Source organism: Protopterus annectens, chromosome 7.part0, assembly GCF_019279795.1.
Source record: "Protopterus annectens isolate FY-2018-M chromosome 7.part0, PAN1.0, whole genome shotgun sequence".
Classification (NCBI taxonomy): domain Eukaryota; kingdom Metazoa; phylum Chordata; order Ceratodontiformes; family Protopteridae; genus Protopterus; species Protopterus annectens.
The window spans coordinates 271514068-271528786 of record NC_056739.1 but is presented as its reverse complement, the minus strand read 5'-3'; the positions used below and the strand labels follow the sequence as shown (position 1 = coordinate 271528786).

At 43.3% G+C, this 14719-nt stretch overlaps 1 protein-coding gene across 1 annotated transcript in view; it reads right to left on the bottom strand.

Annotated features, from left to right (window-relative positions):
• The window catches only part of PIK3C2B (phosphatidylinositol-4-phosphate 3-kinase catalytic subunit type 2 beta), a 1063900-nt gene that overhangs the window by 588228 nt on the left and 460953 nt on the right, over positions 1-14719 (bottom strand). Inside the window, exon 6 of the mRNA XM_044076750.1 lies at positions 11607-11718. Within this exon, the coding sequence (XP_043932685.1) occupies positions 11607-11718 (112 nt within the window). The remainder of the gene's footprint in view (positions 1-11606; positions 11719-14719) is intronic.

Genomic DNA, 14719 nt, shown 5'->3' with positions numbered 1-14719 from the left:
GGGTGTTTTCTTTTCCGCACAAATATTGCCTGTAACTGGATGTTGTAGCTCAGAGCCATATTCCAAAGGTCCAGAGTCATTCTGCATAGGGGGTATGAATGAGTGCCTCCCTGTTTGTTGATGTACCACATGACTGTGGTGTTGTCTGTCCTTATCATTAAATGGCCTTCTTTGAGGAATGGTTTGAATTTCTGGATTGCTAGTTTTACTGCCAGCAATTCTTTTTGGTTTATGTGCAGGTGCAGCTGGTCTGGAGTCCATAATCCTTGTATGCACTTGTCCAACATGTGCCCCCAGCCTAGGTCTGAGGCGTCCGTTGTGATGGTTTGGTTTGCTTGAAAGTTGTGGAAGGGCAAGCCTGGGTTTGACTGGCATGCTTGAGCCCACCATAGGAACTCTTGTTTCAGGCATGGGATTAGTGGGATTTCGGTTTCTAAGCTGTGCCTGTGTTGAGACCATAAATTCTTTAGGTACCACTGTAGTTTTCACATATGCAGTCTGGCATGGGGACCAGGATTATGCATGATGCCATGAAGCCCAAGGCCTGCAGTACTTTTCTTGCTGTTAGTTTGTGCTGCTTTGTTAATGCCAAGAAGTAAAGAGGGAGTTGTGCTTGTTTTTCTGCAGTTAGGAATGCCATTTGTTTTACTGTGTCCAATTCCGCCAAGAATGTTCTTGTCTGGGATGGTATCAGTCTTGACTTTTTTAAATTGACTGTGTATCCCAGGGCTTGTAGTAAGCAAATGACTCTTTGTAAATCTGTTGTCAGCTTGCTTTTGTTGTCCGCTTGTAACAGGCAGTCGTCCAGGTATGGATAAATTTGGATTGCCTGTAGCCTGCAATGAGCAATTACTGATGCCAGGCATTTTGTGAATACTCTGGGCGCAGTAGATAAGCCAAAGGGCAATGCTGAGAATTGATAATGCTCTGATCCTGCAAGAAATCTGAGGTATCTTCTGCAATTTGGTCGTATGGGGACGTGCAGGTATGCCTCCTTGAGATCTAGAGTTACCAGCCAACACTCCTTGCCCAGCATGGGAAGAAGTTGCTGTAGGGTCAGCATTTTGAATTTTGGTACAATGATGTATGTGTTTAAGACGGACAGGTCGAGAATAGGTCTCCAACTTTTCTCTTTTCTTGGTACTAGGAAGAGTCTGGAGTAGAATCCTTTGCCCTGTTGTGTTATTGGTACTCTTTTTACTGGTAAGGTGTGGAAGTTGAACCTGTAGCCTTGGTCTATGGTTTGCAAAATCCACTTGTCTTTTGTGATATAGTGCCAATTTTTCGAAAATAAGGCTAACTTTCCGCCTAAAGGTGCTGCTATTTGCTCCCTGGTAGGTGGTGTCAGAGTCAAGTCACTGTGATTGTCCTGTTGCAATGGCAGTGGTTGTGTCTGTGTCTCTCTGGTTATTGCCTTGCCACTGGCGTCCTCTATAGGCACCTCCTCTGGATTGATTTCTGCCTCTAGAGCGTCTATTCCTGCCTCTTTGAGATTTTGAGGAGTCTGGAAAGGACCAATTTTTGGCAGGCCAGTTCCTGCTAAACCTTGGGGGCTGAACCTGTAAGAAATCCTTAACTGTTTGTACAGATTTTGCCTTCTCTTCCATTTTCTTCATTACTTGCTGAGCAGGTGTACCAAATAGACTGGCCTTATCCATAGGAGCATCTAACAGCTTTGCTTTAACATGATCCGCAAAACCTGTTCCTTCAACCATGCATGCCTTCTTATCACTGTGCCAGTCATGGCTGATCTAAATGAAGCCTCCAGTGCATCATAGCCACATTTTAAAGAATGGTTACTAACCTGCTGAATGTTATTCACCATTTCTAAAACATATTTCTTATCTAAGGAGTCATCAGAGGACAGCTTCTTAGTTAACTGATCAAGCATAAACTCTTGGTATTGGATCATGTGAAACTGACAGTTTAAAGCTCTAGCTGAGAGAGTAGCAGAGGTGTAAACTTTTTCCCCATCTCTAAGGACCTGGATTCCCTTTCAGAAGGGAGAGGGTTTTTGCTGAGGTCGGCTACTGCCTTAGGCCCCTGGGATATAGTCTCAGGATCTGCAAGTGGGGCCTTGTATAGGTGGTGATGAGTGTCTGGCACCCTGTAAAATCTATCTGGTTTGGCAGGGGCTGGAGGTAAAGTATCAGGAGCAGTGCAAACATCATTAAATGCATCATCCACAACACGCAGAACTGGAGGTATAGCTAAGGGCTTATGTTGTGGTAAGTGCAGAAAGGTCCTAAGCCTTTTTCTTGAATCTGAGAAATCTTGTCCCTGCCATTGGAATTGTTCTCTCATGGCATGTAAGGTTTCCCCAAAGGAAAATTCCTCTGGTGGAGAGGCAGATGGAATGGATTCTTCAGCATCGGAATCTTCATAAGTAGAAAAAGGAGCCTCTGGCTGATCTGTAATGTCTGAGTCATCCGAAGAATCATCAGAGGACACTGGCTCGGGGCTCTGCTCTAGGTCTCTTTCTGGAGGCTGAGAGGCCCTGTCTGGGTGAGATTGGGATCCCCTAATTAAGGAGATTAAATCCTCTGCCAGAGTAAGCATTTGTGAACTAGAAGTGGGCCTATGGGAGGGTCTTAACAGGCACTGATTTAACAGTTTTGGCTGCTTTAGCCCTGGCAAAGGCCTTTATAGACATGGCTGCAGGAGGCCTAGCAGCACCACGTGCTGGGGTAGAGACATCCAAAGGGATGGTGTCTGATAATTCACTAGGAACCACAGTAGTAGGCAAAACTTCAGAGGCCGATTCAACTAAGGTAGCAGGAGCCTCAGTAGTAGTCATGGATTCGCTGAAGATTGACCGTTTTTCGGTTTCGCCGAAACCGAGACACTCGCGGCTTGCTTACCCGTGGTTTCGGCCGAAACCGAGGACCGCGAGTGTCGGTCTTTCTTTGCGTTTTAACAATTTGGGTAGTCGGAGGATCCGACGGCATAATGTACGCAAAATCTGAGCGAAAAACTGTTCAGCAAACTCCGACTGACACCTAAGCGTTCGTCGGTTGAAGGAAGCACAGGCTAAACAGGCTGCTACGTCGTGGTCTGGGCCTAAACAAGGTAGGCAGTAAGAGTGGAAATCTTTATGAGGTATTTGTTTCCCACAAGTTAAACAGTTGTTTACTTTTTCTGACATCGGCTGAGGCAAGAAAGAGTCCCCAACGGGTACTTAGCTTTAGAAGTCTTCAAGTAGTATTCGGTAGTAGTAATCTCTGGATCTGACTGACCGGCACTTGCGAACAGCTTCTGCTTTGGGCGCCACGCGGCAAGAAAGTCTGAGGAAAATGGCGTCGGCTGATGCTTTTATACCCGAAGACCAGCAGAGATGACGTCGGGTGAAATGCGACATCAGCCGAAGCCGGACCCAGACTTTGGAATCCGGCCGACCGAAGGGCTGCCTGACGACAGGACAACCCATTTGTTATGACTGCAGATGCATCCTTGAAGGACATCCAGGACTGCAACAGTGAATACACTCAAACATCTACATTAATGGTAAGTATAGACAACTGTACTATGTTCTTCATGTTTCACTGTTGCAGTCAACACATTTGGGTAGATTCCCAAAGCTAAGGATGGAAGGAGGAATTTAGATAGCATTAGGACCAGCTATAAGGCCCTGCAAGACTGCAGTGGCAAAACCAGCTCTGGATTTAGAGAACATTGGTAAATGGTAATGCTTCGTGAAAGTATGTACAGAACTACAGGTGGCAGCTTCTAGGATGTCCTTGGTAGGGACACCTCTGAGAAAGGCTGTAGAGGTAGACGCAGCCCTGGTTGGGTGTGGGATAGGTTTTCCATGGTGTTTATAGCAGAAATGAATACAATGGCAAATGCCACCAGCAGCTGTTCAGATTTCCCGAGAGGTTTACTCCTGTCCAAATAAAATCTAAGTTGTCTGTGACATCTAAGGAGTGCAGTATCCACTCCCTTTTGTTCTGTGGATTAGAAAAGAAGGTTGGCAAATGAATAGACTGATTAAGAACCACACTGGATACTACCTTGGGCATGAAGGAGGGATTGGTCCTGTCCACATGAAAGATGACGAAAGGCTCCACTGCCATAAGGGCCTGTAATTCAGACGACAACCTTCTTGCTGAAGTGATGGCTAAAAGGAAGGCAGTTTTCCAAGAAAGGAATTTCAACTCTGCATTTGCAGCTGGCTCAAAAGGAGGTAGAGTAAGTTTTTCCAATGCAAAGTTAAGGTCCCAGGCTTGAGTAAGGGCCTTCCAGGGTGGTCTTAAGTTTTTGGCCCCTCTGAGGAACTGCTTGAGCAGTGGATGAGAGAAGAGGGGTGGTTCTGTGTTGTAATGAGCTGAAATGGCTGAGGCATGAATTTTGACAGAAGAAAAAGAAAGGCCCTTGTGTAGCATCTCAGTTAAGTATTGAAGAATCTGAGGTAAATTGGGTGCTGTTGTGCTCATCCCCTGAGTTTAGTTACAGGAACAGAATTTTTTCCATTTTTCAGCATAAGATTTTCTAGTCCTATGCCTCCTTGCCTCCAGAATGACATCCAGCACTTATTTACTGATGGATGGTAACAGAGAGATCAGGTAATTAGCCAGGCTGCCAGGTTCAGGGTTTGAAGCTGAGGGTGCAGAATCTGGCCCTTCTGCTGGGACACCAGGGTAGGGGTCTGAGGCAGGTTCCATGGTACCAGCAGTGACACACTACACAAGAGGGGGTACCAGTGTTGGCGTGGCCAGTCTGGTGCAATCAGTATTGTCCTTGGTTTCCTGTTTGATCTTTAGTAGTACCTTGCAGAGGAGAGGCAGAGGAGGAAAGGCATAAACTGATAGATTTTTCCAGGTGAAGGTCATTGCATTAACTTTCTAAGATTGTTTGTGAGGAGTCCTTGTGCAGAATTTGTCCAATTGGTAGTTCTGGGGGGAGGCAAACAGGTCTATCTCTGGGCTCCCCCATTTATTTATCAACATGTTGAATGTCTTTGGTTCCAGTTTCCACTTGTGTGGGTCCATTAGATTTCTGCTTAGATCGTCTGCCAGTGTATTTAGCTTTCCTGGCAGGAATTGAGCCTGTATGTAAACTTGGTAGCTCAAGGCTGTGTTCCACAGAGCCATGGCTAGTCTGCAGAGAGGGTATGAGTGGGTGCCCTCCTGCTTGTTTATGTACCACATAACAGTGGTGTCCGCCTTTACCATTAACTGTCCTGGAAGAATGTGGTCCTTGAAGGCTGTCAGAGCATTCTGTACAGCTAACATTTCTTTTTGACTGATATGCAGGTGCATTTGTCTTGGGTTCCATTTGCCCTGAATGCACCTCCCTGCCAGGTGAGCCCCCCCATGCATAGTCTGATGCGTCTGTTGTTAGGGTTTGGGCGGTAGGAGGTAGAGTGAATGGCAGTCCCTTGTTTTGGTGGCAGGCCTCTGCCCACCAAAGGAACTCTAACTGTAGGCAAGGTATGATAGGAATCATTGCTTCTATATCCTGAGAATGTTGACACCATAGTCTTTTTAGATACCATTGTAGTTTCCTCATATGCAGTCTTGCATATGGAATTAGGAGAATGCAGGAGGCCATGAACCCCAAGGCTTGCAGTATTTGTCTTGCAGATAGCAGGGTCCTTGTGGCCATTGGTTTGAAGTGAGCTGTCAAATGAACTTGTTTCTCTGGTGTGAGTGAAGCCATCTAGGAAGTTGTGTTCAAGCTTGCTCCCAGGAATGCAATTTGTTGGCAGGGTACCACATGTGACTTATTTTCATTTACGGTGTACCCCAGAGAAGTTAGCACTTTTTGTACAAACGCCAGATTATTCAATAGTATGTCCTGGCTTTCTGCCTGAATTAGACAATGGTCCAGGTATGGGTATATTTGAATATTTCTTTGCCTGCAAAATGCAATGACTGGAGCTAGGCACTTTGTGAATACCCTGGGCACAGTAGATAAGCCAAAGGGCAGTGCAGAGAACTGATAGTGCATGAAGCCTGCTTTGAAGCGTAGGTATCTTCTGCAAGATTCCCTGATTGGGATGTGCAAGTAGGCTTCCTTTAAATCCAGTGTTGCCAACCAGGCATCCTTGCCTAGCATAGGAAGCAACTGGTGAAGAGTTAGCATCTTGAATTTTGGGATCCCAAAAAAGTGTTTAGGATAGATAGATCCAGGATAGGACGCCAAGAGTTGACTTTTCTGGGCACCAGAAAAGGTCTTGAGTAGAAACCTTGTCCCTTTTCCTCTTCTGGGACAGTTTGAATAGTCCTTATACTTAAGAGAGAGGGAACTTGCTTTTGAGCCTCTGCCAACTGATTTAGGGGTAGATATGGCCAACCGTTTGGGGTTGGTAAAGTGTGGAAGTGGAATCTGTATCCTTGGGAAACTGTATTTAAAACCCATTTGTCCTGGGTAATGAGTTCCTAGTTTTTTTGCCTGCAGAGCAATCTTTCCCCCTAAAGGAGCAGTCAGTTAAAAAGGGCTTGGAAGTTTTAAAGTTAAGTCATTCAGACAGTTTACCATGGGGGGGGGGGTCTTACTATTCCCTGCTTTGGAAGTGGGAGCCCCCCACTGCTTAGTCCTGTGCGTACCTTGGTACTGAGGCCTGAATGTTCTCCTGGTTCTGGGTTTGGACTGAGAAGGCCTGGAAGAGGCAGGAAAGGAACAATTCTTAGAGGGCCAATGCCTACTAAATCTTGGAGGCAGAACTTGCAAGAAATCTTTAACAGTTTACATAGATTTAGCTTTTTCCTCCATCTTTTTAAGTACTTCTTCTGCTTTGTTGCCAAACAGCTGGTCCTGGTTTAAGGGAGCATCCAACAATTTAGCTTTAACACGATCTGGCAAAGACTGCTCCTTAAGCCAAGCATGCTTTCTAAGTACAGACCCAGTACAACAGCCCTGCAAGATGCCTCTAGTGAATCAAAACCACATTGCAAAGTATGTTTTCCAACTTGTTCAGCAGAATACATTAAATCCTGTAAATCCTTATTTTCAGCACAGTCAGGAATCAACATCATTTTCTGTTTAAGCAATCCAATAATATGCTGCTGATACTTTAACATATGAAACTGGCAATTTAAAGCCCTAATCGCCAAGGTTGCAGAAGTGTATGCCTTCTTACTCCATCTATCCAGCACCCTGGTATCTCTATCAGAGGGGGTAGGATTTTTGGCAGTAGTAGCCTTTAGGCTGCTGGGTCCCTGTGAAATGGTCTCAGGATCCGCAGTAGGATTTTTAAAGAGGAACTTGTGAGAGTCAGGAAACCTGTAATACCTATCTGATTTTTTGGGAGCAGGAGGTAAAGAGTCAAGGGCCAAGCTAGACTCTGTAAAGGCATCATCAACAATGTCTAGTACAGGGGGATAGCTAAAGGCCTGTGTTGGGGCTGGAGTAAGAAATCCCTAAGCCTCTTTTTAGAATCAGAGTAATCCTGGCTTTTCCAGCGAAAATGCTCCCTAAGAGTATGCAAGGTTTCACCAAAAGAGAAATCCTCTGGAGGGGAAACAGAGGGAATAGAGTCCTCTGCATCAGAATCCTCATAGGTAGATAAGGGTAAATCCTGGTCATCAGAAGAAACAGAAATTTCAGAATCCTGATCAGAAGAATCATAACCAAATTCAGTCCTAGATCTCTTAGAGGGGGAAGGTTGGCTTCCCCTGATTACAGTAATAAGGTCTTCAGCCATTCTTATCATTTGTTTTTTAGGCATAGAGGCCTGACCATGCAGTCTGGGTGTCAGTTTTCTAGGCATAGATTGAGTTTTAGGCGTTGAAAAAGAAGATGGCATTGGTTTAATATGCAAGTCAGTAGGCCTGAATACACCCACAGAAGTCGGTGCCTGCACAGTGGCTCCGGACCCATCCAAGGCAGAGACATCCACAGGTTCCACAGTTGAAGCATCTCGCAGCATACCGGACTCTGAATGGGTCTCAGTAGAGGACTGCAAATCTAAAGTAGTGGGTATCAGGCACTGCGAAAGCACCTCACTGAGTACCAGCGAACTGGCAACTGGCTTAGGAGAAGCGTCGTCGGCAGTTTTGGACCTAGGCGGCCTGTCTCTGTCTTTATCTATGCATTTTTTCGGAATGTCAGTACTCAGGTGGCTTACTGAAGCCATATCTGGATAATTGAACCGAGTACCAAAATATTTAGAATAGTTCGTTGTTTAAATAAGGCACAAAACTGACAGCGAGGTACGTCGTGGTCAGGGCCTAGGGAAGGAATACAGTACGAATGGAAATTTTTATGAGGTACTTGCTTTCCACAAGAAATACAATTATTGACTTTTACTGACATCGGTTTAGAGCAAGAAAAAGTTTTCCCCAATGGGGTACTTAGCTTTAGTTGAAGACTTCGGTTCTGAAACTCGAAAATGAAAATTTTAGGAGTCGGATGACTGGGACTTGCAAGCTGCTTCTGCTTCGCACACCGCACGGCAAGAAAGACTGATGTAATGGCATCGGCTGCATGCTTTATACCCCTGACTACATGACGTCATGGAAGATGAGACAGCAACTGATGCAGGACCCAAGACTTTGATAATCAGGCCTAATGAGGGCTACTGCAAGCAGATAACCCTAATGTGATGACTGCAACAGTGAAACATGAAGAACATCTACAACTACAGCTGTGAGAACGTTTCTATACTGCCAAAGCAAATTTGCATGTATTTGTGAGAAATAACACTGGCTAACTGTGTTATGTTACCACATAAAATCTACATACAAGACACATTTCCCTTTGGGTCTACTGTGACCAAGTGAATTCTCCTCAGCACTCCGTGATGATGCTTGAGACAGGGTACACTAGATGAGAGCAGCAACCAATAAAAACAGAATTCTCTTCCTCTCTTTAGAATAACAAGACCACCTTGCAGGGTTGACAGCTGTCCTTAGAATGTAACTAACCTATCCAAAAATGGTAGAGCTACACCCCATAGCTTTTAGCAGTCATCGTCCATTTAGTTGTTCCCAGGTTTGGGCACCTAAACTTTTGGTATACGCAGACATCTTTCCTGCTCTAAAGAGTCCTTCCAAGTAAGTTCAAATGTAATAGCTGGACTGACTGAACATTCATTATGCTTAATGGACTGGCAAAATGTGACGTCCAAATGTCACCAAATACTAACAGTGAGGATAATTTCAGGTTTGTTTCCCCCTCCACAGACTCCCTGGCATTTTCAAAGATACACTCACCACAAAATAGCAGACAATCTTCTGTCTGCTAAACCTAAATTACCACTGTGTCTGCACTGAGCTAATTCAATATATTCACCACCCTTTCTACAGACACATGCTGCTACGTGTTGGTCCTTAAAATGTCCACCTGCCCTCTATCACTGTATTTCTAAAGCTGTCAACAGCAGTGACATATCAAATTAATACCTTTCCTTGTTGTATAAGAAGAAAAATGCAGTCCCACTGAAGTCACTCCACTTGGAAACTGTTAAAGCTATTGCTTGTGATGTTAGCTACTCAAGGAGTCCCACTGAAGTCACTCCACTTGGAGACTGTTAAAGCTATTGCTTGTGATATTAGCTACTCAAGGTTAGAAGCTAATCCAAGCATCAAAAAGTTGATCATTACAGCTTCACTAACATAGAAAGTGGTCCCTACAGCTTCAAATATAGAAAGTGGAGACTGATGGCAATCGACATCCATGTGGAACCTAATATCAACTCTGGTTTTCACCACAAAAATTAGAAAGCGATAGTGATCATTAGAAGGGCATGCAGTAACTGACAGAACTTCATGCCTACAACATTGATAATCTGGCCTAAGGTGAAATCCTGCACTGTGCTATGTGGGTGGCATACTAAATCCTCCAGCAAATGACAACGCAAAATTTAAGTACCAGCTGCTCATATGTGTGGATCTTCACACATAAGATTTGGCCAAAGCCTTCAACACTATTCCCCACTCAGGCACAATAGATAAACTCTCTCAACTAGGCATCAATCTATATGTGACCAGATGGGTAGCAAACTGGCTCACAAACAGAACCCACCTTGTCAATATAGGGGAAGCCACCTCAAATAGTAGACCCATAACAAGCTGCGTACCCCAGGGATCAGTCTTGGGGCCTCTGTTATTTGGGATATACTTTTCTGAGGTGCAAGCCAAAACCAATGGGCTATGGCTGACCAAGTTTTCAGATGATTGCAAGCTGGACATGGTCATCAATTCCCCTAGTGATGTGGACATCCTCCAAGAGGGTCTCACCCAAACAAATGACTGGTGCCAGAAACATGACCTCAAGCTAAATACCAAAAAATGCATCCTCATCCCCTTTGGGGAGAGTGACGTCCCCACAAATTATCACATTAATAACATCCTAAGCACGTAATCAATTGTGAGGGATTTGGGCATCCAGGTTGATAGCAACCTGTCTTTTGACCACCATGTTGCTTCAGTTGTACAGAACGCTTTCTACATGGCCCACCTTATAAGTAAGGATATCTCATCCAGGGACAAGGAGGTCATAATATCATTGTAGTCTTCCCTTATAAGGCCCATTATTGAATGCAAAGCACATGCAGCAGCTGGAGAGACCACAGAGGTTCCTCACTAGGAGAATCCAGGGCCTCAAACATCTATCCTACACTGACAGCCTAAAAGCCCTGTCCCTCTACTCAGTTTCATACAGACTCCTCAGAGGTGACCTCTGTGTGGCATACAAAGCAATCTCAGACCCCGCCTTGATGGGACTGCTGCATATTCGCAAGTCAAGCTCTAGTCAAGTAACCTGCATGTACGATCTCAACCTGGTCTGTGACATCAATAGGACTTGTTGGCAGGACAGATAAGTACCTCATTATCCCTTTTTAAGTGTAACCTGGAAAACTGAATGGGAAACTGAAAATACACACCCCTGGGATTCCACCTGTGTCCCTGCTGGACTAGGGCATCGGGTGCTGACTTGACTAAACATGGGCTAAACTCTTGGCTAGGCTTATAAGGGCCTGATGGCCAATAGCCTAGTAACTTCCTATGATTCTATGACCGCATCCAGACTGTACTGCCCGCAGGGTGTACTGGTGCTGAAAGATAAACAGGAAAATTTTGGGATACTATTACACCCACAATCAGATCCCTCATACGGCTGAAAGTTTCAAAGATGCATCCTTTTAGGAAATACATTTTTCTTATCAAAGCACTAATGTTACCTTCAGGCTTATACAGCTGTCAGTTTAGTTTTAAGAGTAAGAATACTGAGGAGCAAATGCAAACACCTGTCTTTGAACCCCAACCCCACCTCTTTAAGCTTCCCACTATGTGACGCTGAACAAATAATGTGCTTTTCCTTGTTAAACAGTTTCACACTTGGATCCCTTTTCTTCTCTGCATGAAATATGAAACTGAACTGGTAGTGTCACTTATGACATCCCTTCTGATTATCACTGCAATTAATAACCTAGCACAAACTAGCAAAAAATAGTTCTTTGGTTTGGCCAAGAATTACACACTGAAATATAACATCAAAACTAAAATGTGAATATTATCTTATGCAGGCAAAAATGGCACAAACTGAAAATAAGTGTCAACCTACTACATGAAAAACTGGATTCACAATCCCTTTAAGATACCACACTCTAGAATTTAAAAATAAAATCTGGAAAGGAAACTAGCACTTCCACAACTACTTACTGTTCGAGTGAGGTCTTTCATTATGGCCTTCCTTTCCATCAATTGAAGCTGCACATCTGTATCAAACTTCCTGCAGTGCTGAATGTATTCATGGGCCCCCAGGGGGTGCTTACTGATAAAAACAAACACAAATATGGTCAGTAAAGTCAGTGCTTTTCCAGTAATGTTCTCTAAACATAACAGTCATTGTTTGAGTTTCTGAACTTGATCCATCAATTACTCTAGCCTCTTCTAATACTTTATTTTTACCCTTGCACAAAATAAAACAAGCCTGTGTATAGCACTTGCAAATTTAAATCAAGTCAGTACATCTCAAGATAAAATGCATCCCACCTCCTTTCTTGTATGACCATTGAAGTATATGTGATACCGGTATACTAATTCAAGCAGCACTAAGACAGAAGGGGTCCCTTCTGACATCATTAGCTTCTTCTGGAATCCATTCTGCAGACATATCAGGTGGGTCTGCAAAAACCTGTAGGAGTTTCATCTATAACACTGGAAAATGTTAATAGGAAGAAAGAGAATACCTGCAATTCAGCATGATAATGGTTTGGTTTACTTGTGATTTCCAACATTGACACACTAATACGCAACAACATTATGCTGCTCTGTTTTTTTTTTTTCTGTAGTGGCACTTCTAAGAGTGATTGTTGAGATTAGTACTCTCTGCGCGCAGGTTGTATAGGCTGTGAGTGGGAATGAAATGATTTACATCAGGTTTTTTAGCATGAAGAACTTTTGCTGCTGAGGCTGACATCCATTTAGCTCACAAGCGTCTGCAACGCACTTTACTTCTCTATTCCCGTTAAATTACAACATCTTTTTTTATTTAAATTTTTTCCTTAACTTTACAATAGTGTATTTGGCTGCGGTTTTAAACTGAACTTGTTAACAGCATTCTTTGATATTTATTTATTATAATACCAATAGTTTAACTCTGTTTAACACTTAAGTGCCACTAACTGGAAAGCAAGGTTATCAGATGTGCTGGTGATTCATGTGTAAGGAGGCTGCCACCCTCTTAACTCCCACCTGTACTTGTATATCTAATATAATTAATTGCTTAGAATACTGCACTAATTAAAACTACAAAAAACAAAACTCCTAATGTTTATTGATGTCGCTAGTATTACGGAGTACCACTGCTTTGCACTGAATAAGAATTAGTCGTTTACAGTAACAGGTATGGGCATCACTGCTTCTCAACACAATTGCCTATAGAATTCTACTTGAAAATATTGTTTCCCCTCTTCTAAATAAAACTGAGTTGTTTCATTGAATATTGTGGTCTCTGTGTGTCTCTGCAGTTAGTGGGGGTTATTGTTGTTTTCACTTATTTGATATTCGTGTTTAACTCTTAGTCTAGAGGGTTTCTCTGTGCTTACAAGTGTTAGTCACATATCTGTAAATTTATTTCTGGTCAGTATCTGAGCTGTTTGGCTGGCTGCTATATACCTACAATCGACTGTATTACAAGCTGAGTTAAGTACAAACTTGCAGCGTTAAAGATAGTACTGCATTTTATTTTTCTGTTTATTTACTTGTTTCACTGAATATTGTGGTCTCTCTGGAGTTAGTTTCTCGCCCTCCCTCCCTGTTCTTGTTGTGGTATCAATCTTGCTGGCTTTGCAATTACCTGCCCCTCCTGTAAATTTCTGTTTGAACACTCCTACTGGGTCCATCCCATTTGCCCTCTCAGCTGAGGACAGTGAGATCCTATTTTGATTTCAGACACTCCTACCAGTCCCATCTCTTCAGCTCTATCCCAGCTCTATTCCAGTCTAGTGTCATTAGCTCATTCTACCTAATACAGAGAGAACATTTGAGAAGGCCAACCCACTTAGGTCCTTAACCTTGAATTATCTTCTGTTTCTCCTTTCTCCCATTCCACTTTACTAAAAAAAAATGTTGCTAGAATCTCCTTGTGTTCTGACTGAGTGTACTTCTCAGCTGATAAGTATATATTTTTGGCACTTTTTAACTGTTCGGAGTTGAATAAAACAATAACTGAATTCAGTTCAGAATACAGTTTGAATAAATTGCATTTATTTAAACTGTATTTGCTTTAATATTGCTACACACTCAAGTGTGCTAGCTTGCATTGCACTTGAATTGTTTTTAGTGCTGTTTTAGCTGCTTTTCTGTAAAAAAAAAAAATAATAAAAATTCTAAGCTTGTTTCCTGCCTTTCATGTAACTAGTCCAGTCCAGTTACAGATTTGCTGTCTCAAGGACTGTTTGTAAGCTTCTGAGCCCCAAAGCCTTTCTGTGTTGGAGGGAAGCCTTCTAGCTTATCAGTGAGAGCGGTAAGCACTAGGTAGCCTATCTACCGCAACAAGAGTGGTTTCTGGCCCAGAAAATGTAGTTTATTGGCCATTTGAGCAGTTTTTTCCATCTCTTTCAACTTTCTGGTCTAAATGCCCGCAATGTACTTTTCCCATCATTCCTATAACTAGTCTAGTCCAGATACAGATTTGCTGTATCCAAGACTCTATGTAAGCTTCTGAGCCTCTCAAGCCCTTCTATGTTGGAGGGAAGCCTTCTAACTTATCAGTGGGAGTGGTAAGCACTAGGTAGCCTATCTACCACAAGAGGAGTGGTTTCTGGTCCAGAAATTGTAGTTCATTGTACCAATACACTTGCCCAATGTTTCCTGGAATTCATTAATTCCAATGCCATGGACCAGCTTGTTCTTACCCCCCACTATAGGTAGCAACATCCTTGACCTGGTCAACTAACATGGGTGACTATTGCTCTACACGAATAGTCAACTCCTCTCTGGTTAGATCCAACCACAAACTAATAATCTTGGAAATCCACATCCCTCCCACCCCCAACAAGGTAACCACTATGAAAAACTTCTCCAAAGCTAACTTTGGACTCCTAAAAACAGAGGTGGCTAACTTCATGGCACCCATGCAAATGGAGAATAGTTGCATGACCACCAAAGCACTGTACGAACACGTACACAAATGCATGGATCTCACCATTACCCAAAAGAACCAAGACAGACACTCTCCTTCAAAAAAAGGAAGCCAATCTGGTGGTCCCCTGCCATAAACAAACTCTACAACAGAAGGAGGAAACTAATGTGGAATAATGTGAAGTCCC